This window comes from Glycine max, chromosome 13 (assembly GCF_000004515.6).
Source record: "Glycine max cultivar Williams 82 chromosome 13, Glycine_max_v4.0, whole genome shotgun sequence".
In the NCBI taxonomy this organism is placed as follows: Eukaryota; Viridiplantae; Streptophyta; class Magnoliopsida; order Fabales; family Fabaceae; genus Glycine; species Glycine max.
In genome coordinates this window covers 42,342,362-42,367,447 of record NC_038249.2, presented here as the reverse complement: position 1 = coordinate 42,367,447, position 25,086 = coordinate 42,342,362, and the positions used below count along the sequence as shown (strand labels likewise).

At 32.8% G+C, this 25,086-nt stretch overlaps 3 protein-coding genes across 4 annotated transcripts; 2 read left to right on the top strand and 1 right to left on the bottom strand.

Annotated features, from left to right (window-relative positions):
* Positions 1-7,065: 7,065 nt before the first annotated feature.
* LOC100789913 (expansin-A4) lies at positions 7,066-8,152 on the top strand. The gene is made up of 2 exons (XM_003543469.5): positions 7,066-7,399; positions 7,473-8,152. Exons 1-2 carry the CDS (start codon positions 7,255-7,257, stop codon positions 8,099-8,101), a joined length of 774 nt encoding a protein of 257 aa, XP_003543517.1. The 5' UTR covers positions 7,066-7,254; the 3' UTR covers positions 8,102-8,152.
* A 2,408-nt stretch (positions 8,153-10,560) lies between these two features.
* Positions 10,561-22,497, bottom strand: LOC100790432 (factor of DNA methylation 4). 2 transcript variants are annotated; one of them, XM_006594962.4, is made up of 11 exons: positions 22,361-22,497; positions 21,326-21,448; positions 16,498-16,584; positions 16,047-16,140; positions 15,822-15,877; positions 13,257-14,313; positions 12,859-13,040; positions 12,657-12,725; positions 12,284-12,568; positions 11,402-11,617; positions 10,561-11,101 (listed from the first exon to the last, which is right to left on the bottom strand). In XM_006594962.4, exons 6-11 carry the CDS (start codon positions 14,311-14,313, stop codon positions 10,871-10,873), a joined length of 2,040 nt encoding a protein of 679 aa, XP_006595025.1. In that variant the 5' UTR covers positions 15,822-15,877; positions 16,047-16,140; positions 16,498-16,584; positions 21,326-21,448; positions 22,361-22,497; the 3' UTR covers positions 10,561-10,870. The 2 variants fall into 2 exon arrangements, with proteins under 2 accessions (XP_006595025.1, XP_040864468.1); XM_041008534.1 differs by lacking the exons at positions 16,498-16,584; positions 21,326-21,448; positions 22,361-22,497 and adding an exon at positions 14,580-15,378 and having other exon boundaries at positions 16,047-16,294.
* Positions 22,498-22,542: 45 nt separating this feature from the next.
* Positions 22,543-22,956, top strand: LOC100789901 (flowering-promoting factor 1). Its single transcript, XM_003541981.4, has one exon. The coding sequence runs from the start codon at positions 22,543-22,545 to the stop codon at positions 22,954-22,956; it is 414 nt and encodes a 137-aa protein (XP_003542029.3).
* The last annotated feature ends 2,130 nt before the right edge of the window (positions 22,957-25,086 follow it).

The following is a 25,086-nucleotide window of genomic DNA, read 5'->3' as shown; positions in this document are numbered from 1 at the left end:
GGTACTGAGTTGGAATCCCATTCTAACTAAGGATTCTTGTGATTCAGATTATTTTTCCTCCTCCAAATATCCCAAATTATTCTTTCATCCTTCCCCTTAATTCCTTACCTACCAAATAAGACATTAAGGAAAAAGAAGGGAAAATGAAGCGGAAAAAATAGCATGTAGAAGTATGAGTATAAACTCCATTGCTTTACTTCACTACTGGATTAGCCTGGTTGCACGGTTCTTGTATGATGCCTTGAATAAATGAAGTGATATGATTGTTTCAATGGCTTGCTGAAACAAAGTTAAAAATCACAGAACCATTGATGCTGTGTAGGGTAGATGGTAAATGCTTTCTCCTGCACCTATCACCTCAAATTTCTATTCCTAATTCTGTGGGTCCCCTTTAGCATCTTGTAACAAGTAGTTAAAAAAGATGGTATGGTAGTTGGTACTTGGTAATTCTTCATATGCTACACAATGGTAGTTAGGGATACGGAGAAGACCATAAAGAAGGAAGTTAGTTGCTCCATAATCTTAGGAACCCCAAAAAGAGAAATAAAGAAAAAGGTAGAGACAATGTGACTTGTTGCTCCAATTGGATTAGAACAAGAAGCTTTTATGCTATGGCAATTCGCTTAAAAGAAAACTTAGCTTTTCAGTGAAGTTAAAGTTGTCTATTGATTTGAGGGCATGCTGAATCCCCGGTTCATTGATGCAATAAAACGGTCCAACGTTGAATGCTGGGAAAGGTTTTATGAATATGATTACTACATTTGCATGCATGCCAAATTCAGTACATCTACTCTACGGCATCATCATTGTTCCTCATAATACAATTTCAACCTTTCATCTTGCTTATTTTTTCAATATAAATTCATTTTTCAAACAATCCTCTGGCAAAGTTAGCAGGGCAACAAAGTGCTAGGCATAAATTGTTTCTTACCTGAAGCGGAATTAAAAAGGGATGTGTTTGAAACACCATGGCATTTTTTTATCTATGCAAGTCCCAATTATAATTGTTGGATGGAAATTGCCATAGCACCTCTTAGCTGATATTTTCGGTTATACCACATTAGGGGGCAGGCTTGTATCTCAAAACCAACAAGGTTTGTTGCTAGGGGGGGTCAGACATGACAAGATTTTATGTCCACCATGACCCAAATTTAGAAGCCAAGTTACACGAATCTAAAATCAATAGCGGTATCATTTTTATGGATGAGTACAGAGCTCTTTAACAAATTGCACTACTCCCTTTTTGTTTTATTTTTAGTTTAAGATAGATAGACCAAAATTAAGTAAATTACTAGACAGTCTGAGTTATTAAAAATTATATATTTCGCAATAATTTTTTACTTTTATTAAAATGCTAAAAGTAATTTCTTTTATTAACACAAAAAAAAGCTAGAAAAATATTTTAATTTAACATTTTTTTTAAGAAAAACTACAAATAAATTTGAAGAGAAGGTTGTGATCGATTGTTTTAATATTTTTTAGTTTTCAAAAACAAATTTATAAAATAGTTATAGAACTAGTTTTTAGATAGCAGTAGTGGGGGAAGGTGAGATAATGAAAGGAAGAGCAAGAGTAACAAAAAATCGAAAGTAAAAAATCAAAATACATTTCAATATAATCTTTAATTTACCTCAATACAACGGTTTATAAGTCAAACGTAACACTAACACATTTATCCTGTAGGAAAGAAAAATGGTCATTACTTAGTTGAAGGTGTAATGAATGAGCTTGTCCATTTGACTGACAATGTTGTCTCCTCTTTTTGTGAAACTGGTATTGATCCCCTCTATCTGTTGTCTATCCCTCCCCTTTACTGTACATATATTCATTCCAAGTGCAGGAAATCATTCGAGAAGAATCAGGTAATAGGGTCTTGTAAACTAAAGCAACAACAAGCCTATAATTAATGTGGTGTTATATATATGTAGTATTTTTCACTATGGCCTTCCCTCAACCGAATATAAAAGTCCATTAACCTTACCGCAAGCCCCGCAGAAAGAGGAAGTAATTAACAACCACAGAGGCATGTTTCTTCTTGCAAATTGCCATCGTGGGTAGGAAAATCCTCATACCAATGGAATAGAAGAGACAAGTGTTTGATTTAACGAAAAATCGTGGCCTTTGGGTGAATGTAAAACAAAGGGACAGAATCTGGTGTCAATATAAATTGATCTCACCTTTGTATACTATGTGGGTATATGCCAGAGCCTGTAAAGTTGGAAATTTACTGAACTCAACTAAAAAAATTGGTTGGTAACACATTAATTGACGGAATTTAGCTCTTTTAAAGTAATACATTACTGTATTATTCTTGGGTCATAGCCAGCCCCAAATTGTGACAAATAGGATGCGTTCATAGCTTTATATTAAATATCACATGGAAGCAAGATCATTTGATAAGGATATGGAAATGGATAAACTTAGTAACTCGATATTTAATTTGCAACTTGGTGGGGCATCCCCATCTTCTCTACGTTAGTGAACAGTGTGGTTTTGTGTCTATTTTTTTATCACACCAAACACCACATGCAATCTTCGGACTATCTTTGTCACAAAGAGCATGTGCAAGACAATAGGGTTGCATTCCAAGTCGCATCCACACCATTGCAAGGCAAATATAGAGTACGTGGAAGTTGAATTACGCGACCCTTGGGGTCTTAATTTAAGAAATCTTTGGTGTTTTCAGCTAATGACAGATCAAGATGGTGGAGACTTGTTGACTAACTTTATTCCTAGTAATTAAATAAGTCATATTTTAGTTAAAGAGAATGCAACCACTATGACTGCATTTGGTCATCAATGACCCAATAAATCAAAAGCATGCACGGTGTATTATGCCTCCAACAATTAAGCCTAAAATGGTGCCACCAAATGCCCCCGTTCTCTAGTTTCTGCTCCGTATTGTACGGTGAGAACTTTGGTGGTTGTTGAAAGCGAAGGCCAAGAAAAAGAAAATCATCAAACGTGAAAAATACTCGACGTTCAAAAAGTGCAAAAAGAAATTAAATTAAGTCTACAAATAAAAGTGGTCAGGCACCATATAATCCCTATTTCCAACCTAATAAGTCGTAGTAGTAGTATTTAAAAACAACCCTAAGGCATTCAGTGATCAAGGACTCATTTGTTACTTCTTTCTTTTTCAACATTAATATATCTAGCTAACTCCTGCTCTATGACTACATGGTAATTTAATTTGATTTGAATTTTGGATATACATCTATATCAATATATAGGAGACTAATATCAGTTAACTCTACATCGGTATGAAGTTATAAGATTGGTTGGTAAAAAAAGAAAAAATGATTGGTTCAATTTTTTCATTAAAAAATTAATAATCAATAATTAATATTTGTTAATAATAATAATAAAAAACTCTACATTGGTATGTATGCTTTATAGTCTAAATCATTTACTACATCCATATTCAAGTAACCCTGTGTTCTCATGTTGGTCAATATATTATTATGCTACGAAGTTTGCCTTCTATTTAATATGCAAAAAGTTTTGTCCTAATGCATGTACTAACCATACGGGATAGGAATCAGAGACACAAGATGAAACAAGTTTTACTCTTTTGGCTTAAAAGTCGGACTGATTACACGGTTATCAAGTTATACAAGAAAACCCAGCAAGTTAAAACAAATATACTATTAATCATGGATTCAAATGCTCGAGATTGATAGCGTCCAATGAGAAACATTCCAAAAGCATATTTATTTACTTAACCAAGCGATTCCCGTCGTACATAGCTTCATACGGAATGATAATTTTATTTAATTCATAAGAAATTGCATTGGGACATTAAATTAAGTAAAATATAGCATGATATTATTGACAAATATAATACAAACAAAAAGAAGGGAATAACGAGAAGATCTCAGATTACTAAGGTCAACGTTCATTGTAATTTGTTTAGTTCATATGGACATATATATTTGTTTACGATTTTTTTTTTAAGTACGAAACCTATTTTGTATTCATGCTAAACTGTATGATATATATTGCACGCGTTAACCAGTGGTAATTAACTAATCCAAAAAGTAGTGTACATGTCCCGTAGTATGTGTTTTAGGTTGGTTATATATATATATATATATATATATATATATGAGTGTTTGTTTAATCCAATTTGGTAGGGGGGGAAAATTAGGCAAGCTAAGCTTAAAAAGAAAGAAAACACTTTAAAAACAAAAAATGAATTGGTAATTTGATATTGGGATGGATCATAATCACAACAACGTGAATTTAGCACCGCACCATGATGATTGACATAACACAAGTCATCTGGTTGGTCCCACATGCACCAAATCCCACAAGCTGCCACACTAGATAGTCTAGGGGTGGTAGTTAGTCACTATTTGTTTCCACCTTCAGTTAATTACCTCGTAATCATATTTCCAATGACCAAACACGATTATCATCTAATACAATTTGAATTTAAGTACGTGCATGCATGTTTTTTCTCCAAAATTATTATTAGTAACAAACAATTGACTGTTAACTAATTAACCAATTGAAAAGAGAAAAAGTCATACAAATCTATCCCTGTTGGCAATGCTTGGATTCCCTTTTGACGCCAAAAGGGTAACCCATTTTTGTTATTAACAACGTAACGCTACAGAGTAAAAATTATATATATGGTATCAGTTTCTGTCATCAGTCATGGAATTCAATTTCTACTAACTCATCAAACTGGAGCATTTTCCATATAATTTGAGCCTTACTTTGAATTTTGCTTGTTTTGCTCAGTACAAAATTTTCCTCCTTTTCAATGTTTTATACATTTTGACAACATGAGAATGTTCCAAAAAGAGGAATCAAATGATGAACTAACAAAATATAGGAGATAAGCAGTAAACTGCTTATCATCAATCATCTTTTGATATTTGGGGTATCCAATGCTACTAACTATCCAATTTCTTTAGTTAACGATAAAAAAATAAATGGCTATATATTTTAAACACCTCCTGGCCTATTTTGATATAGCTGCTAATGCAAGTAAAAAATTATTGCATAGCTCATAATAGTTTTCTTCGAAAGTAGAAAAGGCTCAAGGACCAAACAACAGTTCTCGTGACATGGAAAGCTAGCTGATTGTAAATACTATAAAACAAGAGATGTGCGTAACTTGCAATTTAGATGGTTTTGGTATAAAATAAACTTTATGATTAAACTTAACAAAAAAGAGTGCACTTATAGATTAGTTAAACAATTATCTATAAACTCTTATCATAACTTACTAAGGAAACCGTGAAGAATTAGGCTATGATTAAAATAAATAAATAAATAAAATATATGATAAAATAAATGATGTAATAAGAATAAAGAAATATATGATAAAAAAGAATAAAAACACTTCCTATGTTTCTTTTTTAAGTGTTGATTTTTTTAAAAAAAATATTTATTTATCCTTTTCAAAGTTCAGTATAACATTAATTATTCTTTTATCAATTACATTCTTAATTTTTACCTAATTTTAAATAATTTAAAAATTTATCATGAAAGCGAAAATGAAAAAAATGCATTTATTGTAGGGTAACAATTTAAAAATAATAAAATAAAAAACTTCATAACTATTATAATAGGATAAAAAATATTGTATTTCTTAATTTACACATAAAAAAACATATTTAGCCTTAAAAATATACCATAGTCAAAATTATTACATATTTTAATTCAAATTAATGTTTTATATTTTCAGTGATGTTAAAAGAATTAAATTATTTACGTCTATTAGGTGGCCCACTTACAGTTAAAGGCCGATGATTAAGGGAGGAGAGGGCCCAGCACCCACGCTGGATTTTTAAACCCCTTCGGCCTCTTTCTTGTACTGCGTTCATAGATTTGGTTGAATGCCCTCACCATTCACACTACACTACGTTTGAATTGAGTGACCTGAGAAGGAGAAAAAATGGAAGAATATGTCTGAAAGACAAATAGAAACAAGAAAGTAGCTCAATTTTGTGTACCATTAAGAATTCTTTTGCTCAACGTATTTATCACACATTAAATTTTTTTGTTAGCTGACATAATACGAAAGTGTATATCGTATTTTCGCCATTCTTCGTTGACGCCTACCATTTATTTCATAAATTATGTCGTTGGGAGATTCACCCACTCTAATCAAATCCGCACATCACGCCAGGTAAAGCTAGACACTAATCTCTGGTCGTTTCTTTTGACACTATGATGATGGTTTATTATTATTATTATTATCAAAAGGAATGAAAGCTACCCTATTTCAAAGCCATTGAGCTCGAAACATAACATAGAGTGGTTACTACATTTATTTAAGTTCCAATTAAAGCTTCGTAATTACTACAATTTGATTATACCAACTAATATTAACGTGACAAACTCAAACTGTTCATTACTGAAAATTACATGTTTTTCTTAGTATTAAAGCCTCGGGTTGGTTTCTTTCTGATGACCCATTCATCACCATTAGGTTGATTCCAGTTAATCAGTTATGCTTTTGTGTTCTGTCCATCGAGATTGAATTCCCCAAAGATTTGGTTCGTTTATTTGTCCTTTTCACATTGTCTGTTGGAGGATCATGTCCCACCTTTACCACCTTCACTGCAAAATAAAATTGAAAAATAAAATGCAAAAAGACCAAAATCCGAAAATGTGTACAGTACTCTCCCAACATATCGTGGTTATTATATTGGGTGGACCCACAAGTATATGTGGGAATAGAATTTGGGAAGTATCACCTACGGACTCAGAGTGCAGTTGAGCATCGATGAAAAAATAAACATTATTTGGTTTTACAATTACATATAAGGATAAAATATACTAATTTTCTTCTTTAATCTTAATTTTTTGGTTTAAATTTAGTGTTTAAGTTAAATTTTTTTTAACTTTAAAGTGCTATTAAACAAAAACATTTGAGCATTGATATCTTTCACAATTTATCATGGGTCAGCAAAGTGAATTATTTTTTTTAAGAAAAAATAGTCGAGCAAATTAAAATTGAAAACAAAATGTCAAGATAAAAGAGCAGTTATTTATCCTAGTCTATACATAAAGGAGGCATTTAATTAATTCTAAGAAGAAAAAAAGAGTGACAGGACATTGAATAAAGATAGAGTTTGAGAATTCCAAATGTGGCCCCCGCAGTGAAGAGCTTCCCCACCACAACCTCAAGAAAGCCTTGTCCATAAGTACTCCACCCCCCACGGGCTTCTCACTCATTCATTCCCATCTCTCTCTCTCTCTGCTCAACTGAATAAAGCAGAGAAGAATAAGAAAATGGGTGTGTTCAGTACAGTGCTGCTGTGCCTTATGTCCCTAATGTGGATGGTGGATGCTCGAATTCCAGGCGTATACTCTGGCGGCGCTTGGCAAAATGCTCACGCTACGTTCTACGGAGGATCCGATGCTTCCGGCACCATGGGTATGTACTTGTGTAGTACTATGTTATGTAACAAGTAGAAAGAAAAACTGAGACTTTGTTTTGTTGTGTTCAGGTGGAGCATGTGGGTACGGGAACCTGTACAGCCAAGGGTACGGAGTGAACACTGCAGCGTTGAGCACGGCACTCTTCAACAGCGGGCTGAGCTGCGGAGCGTGCTTCGAGATCAAATGCGCAAACGACAAGCAGTGGTGTCACTCCGGCAGCCCTTCCATCTTCATCACCGCCACCAACTTCTGTCCCCCTAACTACGCTCTTCCAAACGACAATGGCGGCTGGTGCAACCCTCCTCGCCCTCACTTCGACCTCGCCATGCCCATGTTCCTTAAAATCGCCGAATACCGCGCCGGCATCGTGCCTGTCGCCTTCCGCAGGGTGGCATGTAGGAAGCATGGTGGGATCAGGTTCACAATAAACGGTTTCCGTTACTTTAACCTGGTTTTGATCAGCAACGTAGCGGGTGCAGGGGATATCGTGCACGCCTACGTTAAGGGATCACGAACGGGGTGGATGCCAATGAGCAGAAACTGGGGACAGAACTGGCAGTCAAACGCCGTTTTGGTGGGTCAGGCTTTGTCCTTCAGAGTCACCGCCAGCGACCGTCGCTCTTCCACCTCTTGGAACATTGTTCCATCAAATTGGCAATTTGGTCAAACTTTCACTGGAAAGAACTTCCGTGTCTGAACACCCCCTTTACTTTCTTAAGATATATAAAATACAAGTTTATTTTCTTTTTGTTTGGGTTCCCACCATTTATCTATTTCCTGATCTTTTTTACTGCAGAGGAAGAAACAAAAAAATAGTCAGTGACAAGTTTTTTTACTTTTGCTTCTCATTGGTGGGTTTCATTTTTTTAATTAATGTATAATTGATGATTCCCGGGTGAAGTTTTGCGTTCCGATTAGTGTAGGAAATGCTGAAGCGGCTAAGCAAAGAGGGTAGCCCGCGGCTAAATTTTACAGAATGATGCTATTGTATTAACTAATATATATTGTTCCGTCATGGATCTAGGAAGCGTGCTTTACTTTACGCAAAAGCTCAGATGGGAACAGTATTTGGTTTGTTTGGGTGGGGTGTATAATGTTTGTCGGAAAAACCCAGCTGCAGACTTGTCTGGGATTTAATGCGTGTTTGTCAAAAATTAATTCTTTCATGGTGTTTATTGTTTATGGTTCTAAGGAACATCTAGCACCACAAGCATCTCATTCTCACTTCTAATGAAGAAGCTAGCATATAATGATAACTTGTGATTTTCACATCTTGGACGAGAAATAGCAGAATTAAACACGGGCAAAGTAACTTTCACGTCCATGTGTTAAGACGTGGATTTGACGACGCTACTAGTAGATGATCAAAATAGTAATCGCATCCCATCCCGTTTACTACACACTACACATAATAAATAAAATGCTTAAATTTCAAACACCGAGATTCATCCAACTAGTTATTAGTAGACTCAGGGAAAGAAATCAAGTAGATTTGTGACAGAGTGTGTTTGAGATCTCCCGTAAGTAGGACAATCCTCATTTTATGTACTACTTGTTTTTTGAGATTAAGTCTAAATCTAAAGTGGATCAGCTATTGATGTCTAATACTGTAAATTGTAAATTTGAAATATTCAATCTTCAACATGAGAATGGTGCATCGGAGATTTCACATTAATTATCAACATAACCAAAATATATATAATTGAAAAACAATTCTTATCTTATAAACTATCTTTTAAGACTATGTTCAAACCCAAATTATACGACAGTGATAAAGATCCACTGAAATGAACCTAATTGAAAGTTCCGCGGGTCTACAACGAAGAAGAGCTTGAATTTGATAAAAGATCCTCTTGCGATGAGTTTAATTTTTAGATTGTAACAAGGTTTCTTTATTATATAAGTATTAAATTGGTGGGTTTAATGAAAAATTGTGAATATTAATGAAAATATATTTTTGTAATTTTATTTTATTAAAAGAGTCTTAAAAGAAAGTGTTAGAGAGAGTCTAAATTAGAAAGAAAAAAAAAACTCATGGATTTGATGTGTGTTTGAATTATATTAATGATAGAAAAATTAATTAAATTTTTATGATGAAGGCAAAATAACAAATAATTATTTCTACTTTTTATGGTGTTATCATAATTTTTGTAGATAAAAATTGATTCTTGTGTATTATCTAAAACTAGTCTCGCAGGTATTGTTGATTCTTGATTGTTTATAATGTTTCATAGATTTTCTAAAGTTCTTTGTAGAATTAATCTAAAGATTCTTCACAATTCACTTTGAATGTAACGCATATCAAAATTACTACCGCGTTTAAAAGTGTATGGAATCTAAAGACGAATGCTTTTGGTACTTAGAAAAATACCTTAACTAACGGAGAGATATATGCAATTTGGACACCGGTTGCAGTAGTTGAAGAATTTTCGGGGGAGAAAATATAAAGTCAGGCCAACCAAAATTTTCAGCAATACTAAAGTAAATACTCCTTTGATTAAAATCATTTCACACAAGCTGCATTGATATATTTTGGAAAAAGAAATTAGTACTTATACCTTTCGTCAAGCGTAATCAAAGTACTATTATCAATAAATTAACATATAGATTAAGAAATACTACATTTAATAGAAGTAGACATTAAAATATCAATTATTTTGAAGAAAAAAAAGCTAAAACAACTAAAAAAAACGGGAAGGAGGTAATAACATTTATTAAGCATTAAAATTATGATTTACATTAAAGATACTCTTTTTTTTTTTTTGAAGTGGACAATAAAGTTACTTTAGTCTCTAAAGAATATGGATTTTTTTTTTATGTAAAGGGTGGCCGAAGCCATATTATACCAAAACTCTGCGTGGGAGCATGATGCCCACAAAATCAGACCATAGTAAATATTTACATTCCTTTGAAGGGTGATAAAAAGATGGAGTCCCCAAGGAAAACAATGACCATAATTAGCTAACCAATCCACTACTGCATTCCCCTCCCAGTATGTGTGGGAAATTTTAACCTCCCAATCTCTATTAACAAACTGTTTTATAAACCTGATAACAGACCCATAATGATGGGTATACTGCACCGAACCCGTAATAAGAGAATAACTGACGGCAGAGTCAGTTTCAATTCAACCCCCAATTTTCTGACATTGTTGAATAGTACAGTATATTTATAAATAGCAGTGTTAACTAAAAATATAAATCTAAACAACATAATATGCCACTTCAATTTCAAGCAAGGTCTGATATAACTTCAAATAGATTCTAAACAAAAATGTTCCAAGGCAATAGAAGAAACCTCTATCACACGGGAAAAAAGTACATTATATGATATCAGTATTGCATGTAACATACTATAACCAACCTTTGGCACTAGAGTTGAACTAAATCAATTTCACCATGATGTTGACGATGACAACAGTAGGTTTGATGGAATAAGAACCGAAAATGTAAGTTCCGCATCAGTCCTACTTCTTTCGCTGCTTTAATGCTTTCCATTGCCTGATTATAAAAGAACAACCCTCCTTTAACAAGGCTTTCCTTCCTTCCTTAGAATGCCATAACTCCGGTAACGGGTATCTACCACTAGGGTTGTACTCATTCAACTCCTTCAGAGCTGTAACCACTGCTTGAAAGACATCGTCACCAAACTCATCCTTTAAAGTTCTCAGTTTTTCATCTTCTTCATCTAACACTTCCTGCATAATATATCCAACATATATTAGATCATGATCCATGCACCAAACATCAGGGGAAATGGTGCCAACAAAGTGCTCAAAATATGAGTAGCACCTTACCCTGCCAAATCTTTGAACAATATCTACAGCATACCATGGTTTTAACTATTATGAAATGATGCAATGACTTTTTAAAGTATTATACTATTATTACAAGCTTGGATAATGAGGCAATCCGCAATTAAAATGACCATATGAACAAATCCTAGGGATAAAAAAGATGACTTCTATTTGAACAAGTAATTCTGGAAGTGATTGTACCTTGGCCTTCCCTTCCTTATCTATTAAAACTTTAAATGGAAACCAGGTTGGGTCTCTAAGATAAGCCTCGTATTGTGAGCACAACTCCACTGCTTTCAGATTCACTTCATCACCAGAATATTTTCTCTTTGCTGCACTCAAAAAGGGTTTTTCATCAAGCTCCCCCATTCTTTTGACACCAATAAAAGCCCGACTACTGTTTGTCTTCCTCAGCCACTGTGAACAAGTAAATCATATTACTTAAACAAAATACATACAAAACCATCGGAGCAGCAGTAACACAACATACAAGCTGAACTATAGAGCATATTTGCTACTAGCTTAAGCATTATACCAGTTTTATAGACAATAGACCTGACCTAATTCTACCACTTTTTACCAAAAATTTTAAACCATGTAGATTTAAATCATCTCCTTTAGACACCAACAAATATATAGCCATTTGACAAAGGAAAGGCAAGCAACCACATTATTTCACAAGATGATACCATTGAAAAACTGCAATTCTCAAATATGGAGACAAGAGTTAAAACACAGCATGTGTAGCATGCGCATTGCAAAAATATGCAAAACAGATGAGTTCAAGTTATTGCAGCTAATCAACAATGTTATATTCGGAATATGATTCCAGTTAATGTTAACAAGCATACTAGTAAACATGAAACACTCTGCTGTGATTAGTATATAACAAGTAGTATGTCAATTAAAAAAATCAAGACAAACCTTACATTTCTGCAGCACTTTACCAGTTAATTTATACAAATAAAAAGCCCTCAATCCCAGTTAATAAAAAGATTACTTGGAGAAGACCGTTCAGTTGAAAACCTAGAGTTGTAATAATATCAAACAGATTTACATTTACGGTTGGTAATAGACACATACACGTATTAACTCCTTGCGGGCATCTTGCAACTCATCATTGGTTTTACGTTCCTTGACAACGAGAGCTTGTTGAAGTGCTTCCAGATCTTCTAATTCCTCCTCCTTATCTTCTAGTTCCGTTTTAATTGCATCCAATTTATTTTTCTCCTCCTCGTCATCCTCTCCTATTTGATTCCTTACTTGAAGATTTCCTTTCAATTGTTGAATCTCCAATTCCAATTTTTGTTTGGCATCAAGTTCATTTTGTAGTTCAAGAATTTTTTTGTGCATTTTCTCCTTTTCTTTCTGCATTTCAAACCAAAAAAGAATGACTAAGTAAAAAACTTTATGATTACACACAAAGGAATTGGAAAGAAGAATATGGAATTTGTGCCTTGTGTTCTTCGGCCAAATGCATCACTTTCTCATCGGCTTTGTTTTGCTCCATTATTGCCATCTCATTCTGCAAACAGAAAGATGAAGAACAAAGTTCATCACTATTCAAATTATTTAAATTCAAATAAATGGAGCATTATTCCCAATCTGACACAAAGAAACTGGGATATCCAAAAATTTAAGCAGCCAAAAAAGATTACATTTTTCCTTTCAAGGTACAGTTTTTTTCTCTCATTCTCATTCTGCACTTGATTTCTCTGCAGATCCTTCTCACGGCTCTCTAGTTTTTTCCTCTGCGCATGTAGTTTCAATCCGGCCTTTTCACGATCCCTATAAAACACCTCCCAATATTTCCGGGTAATTTGATGCATCTTTTTTATTTCTAATCGAACAAGGTGAAACACGAAGTAAGCCACCAAGAAAAGGTTAGAAAACTTTCACTAGAAAGTAAAACAAACCATAGGCTATCTGGAATGGAAAGATATAATCACAACCAGATTGTTTCACCTTTCAACACAGAAACACACAATAAGCTATGCCGAAAGAAAGAAAAGAAACCAACATGAATTCAAACAACTCACTTCAAGCTTCAACATACCATTATTATATGATTCAATCATTGCTTCTTTCTCATCCATAACTCTGTTCAGGGACACACTAATATCATCATATTTGCTGCATACCTGCTCCAATTTCTCATTTCTCACTATCAAGGTTTTAGCTAAATCTGAGACAAGCAGCGTTGTTTTCCTTTTTTCCTCTGCTTGTTTTCCAGAAACAGATTGCAAATCCCCCGTCTTCCGAAGGTGATCACCAATTATACTCTTGGAGTGGTAATCATCATCACGAGCTACCCATCCATACAGTCTACCTCCTCGGTCTCTTAAATTGTCGTAGTCCCTCTTAGCACAATGTTCTGCCTCAAAACTTCTTTCAAAGTTCATTGCATTGGTGAAACCATCCCAGTCTTTGGAGAATTCTACAATGGCAAAGCCTGAATGTCCATAACGGTTCCATAATGGTTGAACTTTCAAAGGATGAAATCCTTTCAAAGTAAACTCATCCCTTAGTTTGGAACCACTGTCTCCAATACGCATTCCGTTTTTAAATTCAGTGGCAATGTTTGCAACAATGCCCACCCAAGGCCAGACAAATAGTTGATCTTTGCCAACTTTTTCTGATCTATCATTGGCAATGACAACATTTCTTGGTCTATCATTCACAACTTTTCCAAATCTATCACTGTAAACATTTCCGGATCCATCATTGACAACTTTTCCGGATCTATCTAGGACCACTTTTCCTGGTCTATCATGAACAACACTTCCTGCTTTATCATGGATAACACTTTCTACTTTATCATGGACAACACTTCCTACTTTATCATAGACATCAAGATACTTTTTAATGTACAATTGAAGAGCAGAGTGCTTGGCTAAATCTTTTATCTTCATGCTCCGTGAGTCCCTTTCAAATCTTACTGCATGCTTCGAAAGCTCATTCAATGAGTATTCCCGCTTGTCCTGGCAAAAGGGACACTTATATGATGACTTGGAGATTTTGAGCTTATAGTAACCACTCTTCAAGTCTTCATAATACACGCGTTCATAGTATTCAAAGTCAGACTCCCGGACTCGTTCTCGTCTACCAGACATCTGCAAATGAGAGATTTAAGATTAGTTGCAAGCTTCTGTTTTTAATCGGCCAATAAAAGATATATATTGATGACAGTACAAGAAGTACCCCTGCCCTGTTACAAAAGGTTCCCTACAGAATATTCCACACAGTTTAATGAGCCAAAATACATGAAGGAAACATATAAAAACAGAAATAGTAATGTTGTATGGTGTTTCCCAGCACAACTGAAGTTAAGATAAACAATATTATATGTTTCCTAAATTTGGACAATGCAAGAAACTACCCCAACATGTTCCTCGTGAATTCATTCCCTTTTGCTTCATCTCCCAAAAATTCCAACCAACCAACAAATGACAACTTTCTGAAATTTATCTTGTAAAGCCAACCACCCCAATATTTCGCCCAGGTAGCAATATATCATCTCAGTTGAGTCATTCCCTCTTAATACCGAAACAGAATTCTTTATGATGTTGCTGGACATGAATATTGAATTTGTCCTATTACCATGGACTATGCTGCCAGTATTGACATGTAACTTCCTTCCATCACAGAGAACAAAAGGAAGCCTTGTTGTGCAAGGCTCTGCTGCTGCTTCAGTCTTGATATCACTGTAACCATGAACTGCTACTTGAATTTTCATTGAGCCACCTACAAACCTTTCAAAGGGATTGTTGACCATTCATAGAACGACAAGTTAAAGTCCTTTGTTTTCCTTGACAACCATGACCACAAATGGACTTCAAACATCTCCCATACCTGTTCACCATCAATGTTTCCATCCTTAAAAAACAGAAATTTTCTGTGACCATAGAGACCACACCACTGTGCACCATACCACCATCCATTTCACCACCAACTTCTTTCATAAGATCCCACACAAATGTTGCCTTGGGTGCATTTTTGTTGGGCAGTATGTATCCCCAACCAAGCATAATACTTATTCCAGATGTTGATGAAAATGTACAGCTGAACATCAAATGCTCCATAGATTCCTCCTCTAGATTGCAAAAGGGACACCCATAGTCTGCTGACTGTAATTAGACATTTATCCTCCTCAAATTCCATTATGTTTGTATCCTATCCTGCACAACCCTCGGCACAAAAGCAGATACATTCAAAGGAATTCGTGTTTCCCATACACTCTTAAACACATCAACATCTTCACACAGAATATTACATTGTGTATACAAAATCATTAACAGCATAAAGATATATACAATCAGTTGCAGGCTTTATATAAAAGTTGATCCACACATTGGTCGTCAAACGTCCACAAACAAAGGAATATTAAAATTAAAATCATGACGATATGTATAAAAAACGTAAAAAAAAAAAAAAAACTAAGATGATTATCCTGCGCAATGATATTTACAGTTTGTCAATCATCAACAGATTCTCCATTTTACATGTAGCTAAGCTGACTCATAGAGTGTGAAAAACGCTACTGTCACAGTTTTATATATGCCTTCACTCACTCACAAAGCTTAAGAAAATTTTCCGAAGAAGAAAACCTATATTGTAATACCTTGCGCTGGAAGAATGGCGACACGATGATGATGACGAGTTCGGACGTCGATCAACCTGAAGAGCAGGGGAGAAAATCAAGAGATGATGTTAGAAAAGGAATGCAGAAATAGACGAAAAAAACCTAAACCCTTTCTCAACACTAAAACTATATTTTAGTGAGAGTAGAAGTCCAGAAATCAGCAATCGTGAATCAACACTGTAGAAGCTGAAACGTTGTTGTTACCTTTGTCTCGACTACGAGCACGAAAATGGTAGAGTTCCTACTTTGAATTGGAAGCTAGAGAGGTTTTGGTTGAAAGTTGTTGCAGTACAAGGTGCTGCTATGCCAATGCGCACACAAATATTTGATTACAATTTGTAATGATAAAAATATTTTTATTTTGTATAGAAAAGAACTTCAAAAAATAATTGTATAGAAAACGAACTCTCATTTTTAACTCGGTTAACATTAGATACGATCTTCAATTTCAATTTGGGGAGAAATACAAGAAAATAAGCTGACTTCATCCGCGGCCACATTTGAAATCAAATATTATTGCTTTATGTAATAAAAAAAATTATGGCTTTAAATTTTTTTCACCTTTTGTTTCTTTAATCAATTTTTTTAATGGGAAAACAACTAAAATCATTTTAATTTAATAAAAAACTTCGTATCCCATTCCCCGAAGACTTACCCTTGCATATGCAAAGAAGCTGTTTCCGGGTTCGGATCCATGACCAACAAGTCACCAAGATACAACTTTACCGCTCCAGGGCTCGTCCTGTAAATCATTTTAATTTAATATTCCAAATTATTTACCCTTCCTCTTTTTTTTTTTATTAACAACTGTAATCCGAAGATCGAATCCAGGTCTTACATCATATTCACATGAATCGTGAATTGCACTGACAAATGTAAATACATTAGGCGGGTAGTCGCCATCATCCCCCACGCCATTGCCAAATTTGTAATAACAGCATAAGTATACTTAATATATATATATATATATATATATATATATATATATATATATATATATATATATATATATAATAATGCAAACAATACGAATATGAATATGAAAACTCAGGCATGCATAGCTGAATCTGAAGATCGTGTACAATATAGTATATCAACAAGGTGTTAGAGGCAGACGAAAAATAGTTTAATTTTCTTACTACACATTAATTGATAAGAGTATATATAGCGTACTCGTTTATGTAGTAGTATTATTATAGTTAGGGTACTGGGTACGTGACCACGCATGAATTCTCCACCTAAGACTAAGAGCATCTCTTATTCCTTAGTAACAGAGGGGCCGAAGGAGGGAAATAGTTAGTTGGGGTCATTGGAACATTGACCCGAGGGTGACGATTGGGAAAACAATGCTTTAAAGTCTGTTTTGTCACTACTATATATTACTGAGTTATATTTCAAACTAAAACACATGACATTGAAATATTATCAGTATTTATAATCATAATAATCGGTCAAAATACTAATTTAATTTGAAGAAACCTGGTTTGATGATTTATTTGGTAAAAGGGAGATATAAATACAGCAGCCTATGGAAATAAGAAATGGATAAATGGGAGAGGGAAATAGATAATAAATACCTATGCAAATAAGAAATGGAAAAATGGGAGAGAGAAATAGAAAAGGAAATACAGTTAGAGACGGATACAGAAATGTGTTAAGAGGGTCCAATTTCTTTCACAATTATTTAAATATTTAATTTTAATAAATAATAAATTTCAAAATATATTATTATCATTTTCATGTGTTAAATTAGAGGTAAGATTCATTATAAGATGAATATTAGGTAAATATCAATTTAGCATCTTATCTTTCATATTTGTTGTCCTCTGTTAATATTATTTTTTTATCTTCTTCTCGTACTCATAGGGTCTTGAGGGATAGGGGAAGCCAAGACCCTTGATTGTCCCTTTCGACCTATTCTTGATTGAATATGGTGAATTTTGAAGTTGTTTGATTTAAGAGAAAAAAATAAAATTGAGAAGAAAAATATTAAATTTTTTTACTCACCTTATTTTGATTACTAAGAGACTAAGATTATATTATCCCACATAATCAAGATTCCAATAACAATGAAAATTGATTCTCACTTCTAAGTGAGAAATAACTTTCCATCAAATGTATCACAACATAAAATATAGATTATATCATTAAGAGAATCGATTATCATATAAAATGAACCAATTATCAGAACAAAAAATAAATCAAATATATCATTGCGAGAATTGATTATGGGATAAAGAAAAATGATTTTAAGAGAAAAGAGAACCAGTTATCAAATAAAAGAGGATCAATTATTAGAGAGAAAAAAATATATAAAAAGAGAAAATGATGATCAATTGTGAAAAGGGAAACGAAGAATGAATAGGGAGATCAAGAATGATTCATACTGGCCTATAAATGGGGTCTTTTAATCAACCTGGATCTAACGAAGCTGGAAGCAAATTGAAACTCTTTCATTGGCGGGAAGAAAACCCAAAATTAAGCAAATGAGAGGCGCACTAAAAGATTTATTGGGTTAGTCATATTATAACCCAGTTTCTCTCTCACCTCTTACTCTCACAATTTCAATTTCAATCTCCCTTTTTTTTGCAACGGAAAAAATAAAATATATATAGACTCAACCAAATAAAATAAAAGTTTATCATGCTTTCTCTTTACCAAACAACCTCAATTTTAAAAATTCCTTCTATTTTCTCAATTTTTTCCTTTTTTTATTCTCACGTTATACATCGATGAAGAGGGATAAAAAATTTAAGTGTCATTAAACTTAAAATTAAAGATTAGTGAGAATACATCAGCAACCTTAATTGCGTTAATAATATTAATAAAAAAAATCTCGTATGGTATTCTCTCTTTTCATCCCGTATCCAAGGATTGGTGCTTTCATTTATTAAAGTTTAATGCTCCATTCAAAGAAAAGTTAATTTTCATGGCACAGTACTTTGAATAACTTTTTAGTACAAAAAAAAGTGTTAATTTATAAAAGTTAAATAACAACCTAGAATCTTAAATTTTTACTATTAAATATTCTAATCATTATCTAACTTGAGGTTCGAAGGTAAAAAGAAGTGGACGATATCAAGATGGAAATTAATAGGATTTGTTTTACTCTTGAGCAAGTTGAATTATGAATATCAATAAATAAAAAAGTTTTTTTAGATAATAATTATATTATGAATGAAAAAACATGTTAATACGAGTGAAGCTAGCCGAGTTTGATTTTTCCAAGTAAAAAGTGAAACTGATTTATTTAGATTTTTTTTTACACAATGAAAGTTGTTCCTTAACCATTGATTACGAAAAATGATGAACACTTGTGGAATCAATAACATTTTGATGATAGATACAGTAAAAATACAAATATTTAAAAAGAGAAAGGAATAGAAAACATTTAAATATAACAATATTTGAAAAATATATAGACATGATTAACTCTTGAACTTGAAGAAGAGTTTAGTTTCTCATGGAAGCGCGGTAAAAAAAAAAAAGTAAGACTACTAAAATCCAAGTTTTAGATCTATCAATAAAAACAAATATTATCTATTAATTTTTATAAAGCAGAAAGATTGCATATGTTAGAAAGAATATCCAACATCTAACTTTAAACTCTCGTTTAAAGTGAGAGTTTCTCTCAAATTTTGGAGCTCACACTTACTATTGGGTGGACACTACAAAAGCCATGTGAGTATAGGTCTATCACTCTCTCTAAAGCATATAAGCGTTTGTTTTTGTCATCAGGTATTATTTATTGAAAATGTCTACCAGACAAAAAGCATATGATACTAAAAGAAAAACATTATCGTTACAGTGTCGGTCTAAGACTTAAAATAAATTTTAAGAAAAATATTTTATTTTGAATGAAATAATTATATAATAATTTTTTTCAACACCCATATATTTTTTTATCAACATGAGATTTTTTATTTATTTTATAAAAACTAAAAAAGAATATTTTTATTAATGAATATAAAGTTTACATTTTATTGTTTTATCTTTACATCGAACAGATATAATTGTTCATAGCAAATAATCAACGACAAACTAGGCACACATTCGAAACTCAGCAAATTACCAAATTTTAAACTACAAACACAAAATGCATGGTATTCAATTCCTCTCGGTACAAAGAAGCCTTGATAGAGTCATAAGTTTTTTTTTTTTTTCACTTTGTTTATTTCCTCTATTATTCCTTATAAATCAGCACACGCTCAGCAACATCTTAAACTAAGATGACCCATAAACATTCCACAACAAATCTGAGTAAAGAAGTGTAGTGTAAAGAGCAAGTGAAAAGGTAGTTAATATGAGTAGGGGAAGTTGCCTAAAGAAACTCTAATGGTTAGGGTACAATTGTAAAAAATAGCTCTGAAAATTTTTGTTGGAAAAGAGAAAAGTGATGTGAAGGAGGTAGAAACAGAGAGGAAGGTAGCATAGAAAATTTGAGAAACTAAAAAATTAGAAGAGAGAGAGAGATGAAGGTGGCCAGAAGAGGAGGAGAAGGGGTAATAGTAATAAGAGAAAAAGGGGTGGAACGAAAAGAACATTTCTTCGGTGTTTTTTAAACCCTTTTAATAAGTAGATTTAATTTTTGGACCTAAAACATAATAAAAATAAGAAGGAACATGGAAAAACCAAAGTTCAATAAAACATAAGTTTTCAAATAAGGTCTAAAACGATCGTGTAGTTACATCTAAGATATCTTAATTTAATTATCCTGGTGCTCCACAAATTTTGTGCACTTCATAGGAGAGATGTCTATGATTTTCTTTTTCCTTATTTCAATTGATTCCATTAGCCTTTATCTTATCTAAGGATTGGAATTTTTCCTTCATACTCGATAGATAAATAAAAAAATGCAATTTACGAGAGAAAAAAACCTAAATACTTTATGATCATAAAATGTCTATACCCTAATGTGCTATAAATGTGTAGAAACGAAATGAAATATTATGGCTAAAAAATATGAATCACCATGTCATGAATCACCATGTCAAGTCAAACTACAAATAAATGTAGTGGATCGAACTTAAATTTATAACTAAACCAACCAAATAATAGAACTTAATCTAAAATTGTTATTATAATACAATTTATTTCATTTCTACTTATATAAAATAAACTTAAAATGAATGTTAGCAACATACTTTCTAATACACTCTTTTATTGATAGAAATTTATTAAAAATTATAAAATTAAAAAAAAATCATTAAATTAGAAATGAAACCTATAAAAAAATGATAATTTTTAAAAAAAATTAACCAATAATAAATAATGAATTCAAAATAGTAGGTTAAAAAATGTTATTAGCATCTCCTAAACTTAATTAAACCAATCATTAAAAAAAAAACGAGAACCATCAATTCTGTCGTGAGTAAATGTGTTTGGCCCCAAAATGCTAAGAATAAAACAAAACAATGAACAGTTTGATTCAGCATGCGCACACTAATATTAATAGTGACAAAATACAGTTTTGACATGAATACCTAACCACATATGATGATGGACTCCTGGGGCATCTCGTCACATGTAAATTAAAGCGACGTTTAACTGCTTCATCTCCATGCTTTGTGGCCTTTTGATGAAATAAAACCGTAGAATATGGAAATCTGGCATCAAATGGATGAAACTTGAAAGTGATGAAACATTTTTTATTTAAAAACTTGCGTTAGATATAGTCATTCAACAAACTGAATTTATACTAATGGAAAAACAATTGTATCAATTTTCGTAGTATATATGAAGTTAAAACGTCCAATTTCTTCTGGATCAACTGGGTCTTTACAATTAGCATAAATAATGTCACACTTTTAAGGTTTAATTATTAATTTTATTCTTATATAATTGAATTATTTAAAAGTATTCAATTGTTAAATTTATCTATTTTTAGTTATAATTAGTTCCAGTTTACCTTTGTTCTTATTAAAAAAAATTTGAATAGAAATTAAAACCTACAATGTCATATGTAAGACTATTTTTTTTCTCTCATCTCTCCTACTTTAGAGACAAATTTTTTTAGACACACTAAATATAGACATCTTTTTTAATAAGATTCAAATATTAATTCACCAATGAGAGACTAACCTTAACCTTCTTCTTGATCCAACTTCCATTGGTATGCAAGACAATATTTTGTTCAATTGGAACAATCCCTTAAATTAATTTTGTTTTTAATTTAAAGTTAACTAATTAAATAAAGATATCCAACTGTAACAAGAGTGAAAACAAAAAGAGCTATTAAAATCACAAGTCAAATATAAGGAGGTTCGTTCAAATGATTAATGAATTATTTAGACAAATATAAGGGTTTTACCTATTATACAACTTTACTGGTATATTTGGACGAAAGAAAAGAAAAAAGAACACAGATAATGATTTAATTTTTTATTGTTTGGTTGGAGTAAAAGAGAGAAAAAAAATGATTTGGAGACGCAAAAAGTTTAAAAAAATTCTCTTACTTTATTCTCAATTAAAATTCTCTTTGATTTGATATTTTTTTTCTTCATAGAAAGGGAGAGTACCTCTTGAGTGTTGAGTAAGCGAGTCATTTATATATGTATCGTGATGGCTGGAGTGAGAGGAAGAAAGCGAATCACGTGAGACGCTTGCAAGAGCAGATCGAGTGATATCATGGTGTAGTAGTCGTTGTATCATACATTGACGAAAAACAGAGAGAGAGAAAGGAAAAGAGAGTGTGGCAGCAATGTCTGGTGTTTGGGTTTTTGACAAGAAAGGAGTGGCGAGGCTCATAACAAACCCAACAAGGGAATCCTTCGAGCAGAAAGAGCCAAGACAACCTGGTACAGCCACCGCACCCGGTGCAAGACCAAGAGTCTTGGTGTATCTCCCAAGCAACCAGGTCATTCGTTCCTACGCCGAACTCGAGCAGCGACTCACTGAACTCGGTTGGACTCGCTACCGTGACTCGGACCGCTCTGACCTCATCCAGTTCCACCGCTCAGACACCTCCTCCCACCTTATCTCCCTCCCCAAAAACTTCTCCAACTTTAAGCACTTCCACTTCTACGACATCGTCGTTAAAAATCGCTCTTTCTTTCAAGTTCGTGACCCCACTATGCAATACCAAGACTATTGTGACAACGATATTTCAAGTTAAGATTTCATGCCCTAATGGGTTCTTAGTTCTTACCTTCTTGATCCCTAGTTAGCTTCACCAAGTTCTTATCCCTAGCTACGACCCTACCCTAACATGCCCTTTTATTTTAAGCAATTAATAGAGCCATGCATTTTGCTTCCCACTTTGGCTTCTCATGACTCCTTCCTTGCTTTTCGCTTTGTAGAACTTTGTTGTGGCAAATTGAGCTCAGGCTTGTAGTACTGTTGCAACTTGCATGTGTTGATCCAAATTCTTCACTACTATTCTATTAATTATTGAGGTTAAATTTATGTGTGCTAATTAATTTGGTTGTTTCTTTGTTTGAATTGAATATTGAAACTACTTGAAAGAGACAGCACTGCTGTTGTTGAGTAGTAATTTTTTGTGGGTACAGGTTCAGGTAGTAGCTAGCTTCTTTAACTTTTTTCTTTATATATTAATTCTGTTCACTGTGCATTACATGCAAAAGTTACTTTTAAAACCCTAATGTGCTGCTCATTAATTAATGTAGGGAACAAAACAAACTAGTACGTTCGGTTATGTGTCCATTGCGCGCGCGGATCAAGGCCAACTAGATAACTAGATAGTTACAATGATAAGTTGGGAAGGAACTAATGGTAGGAGTGTAAATAAGCAAAGAAAGGAGTGTTTTAGTGGAATTATGTGTAGGAGGGCATGCGTTGATGAGAGTGAATCAGGGTATCTGTTGTAAAAAGCTGAATTAGATGATGCAATATCTTAGATAGGCTGCAGCAACACAAGTGTACTTTTGTACTAACTGATATATCTTGGTAAGAGGGAATCATTTTGGGTCTATAAAGGCTATGGATGGTCATAGAGCTAGTTTCAAAATAAAATAATAAATTGTATCATATGGTCAAACAAAATCCACTACTGTGCTGAGTGGTCCCAGTTCATAATAATAAAGGAAAGACACTTTTTTTTTTCTGGAGACTGGAGAGCTTTTGGGGAATGGGAGAGATTTGCAACGGCAGAGTACAAAACAGCGAAAGTGAAGAGAATCATACCTTCTGATTAGACGTAACGAGTGAGCCATACATGCATTGATATATTAGATAATATCACTGCCTGCCCTGTGATGTCGTACCAATTATTCTACCCCCGTCTCCCCTGTTTATCATTCCACTGCAGCTTTAATAAACAAATAAATAATACTATTTCTCCACTATATATAATTTAGGATTAACTTATTGCTTTGAGTAAAGGGATTTCAGAAATTAAAAGTTATATTTTAAAAAAAGTCTAAAAATATTGATTGGACAATTTTTGTCAAAGGGCTAAAAATCTTAATGCAAAATAAATGAAAGGACCTCAACCACTCAAACTTTTATTCAGCATTTAAAAATCAAATTTCAAAAAAGTTAACCTTTGTAATTTATGTTAATATGTAAAGAGAAGTGATGTTCATCCATCCTATTTTGAATGCTTTGAGGTAAAAATAAAAGAGAAATAACAAGAAATAAAAAACATATACAGAAAAGTTTATTTAAAAAAAGAGGATAAAAGTGACATGAAAAAGAAAATGTACTCATTGATAAGTATTATCCATATGTTTAACTTTTGTTAAATTTTAATTATTTTTCTTACCTACTAAATTATAATTTTAGTTCTTGAAAGTGTATTTATATTAGTTTTTGAAATTTAAAATTTTAAAATAAGTCTTTGAAGGTGTACTCTATTAATCGCATTAGTCTATTTCTTTTAAAAAATGTGTGACTTAAAGTGAAAAGAATTGTATATTCTTTGAATGGATAAAGAATGAAAAGTAAAGAAAAATTATTGTACTGTTTTTTTTTAATTACGTTATTGAAACGAAATATGTGTCTGAGTTTTTCAATCACTAATGTTTGTTGGTGTGAAGTATTATTTTAAATAAATATAAAAAAGAGTGAAAATTAAAATTATATAATAAAAATAGTTATTTAAAAATTTAAAATTTTATTATAATATTTTTAGTAACAATTTTTTTTTGTATTTTGTATATTACATAAAAATATATAACATTAAAAAATAACTTCCCTCCATTTTGTAGAATTCTCCATGTTCGGAGGAAGTTTTTTTAAACTTGTTATCTTTGTTCCTTTTCCTTTAGGGTGGTTTGGTTGTGTT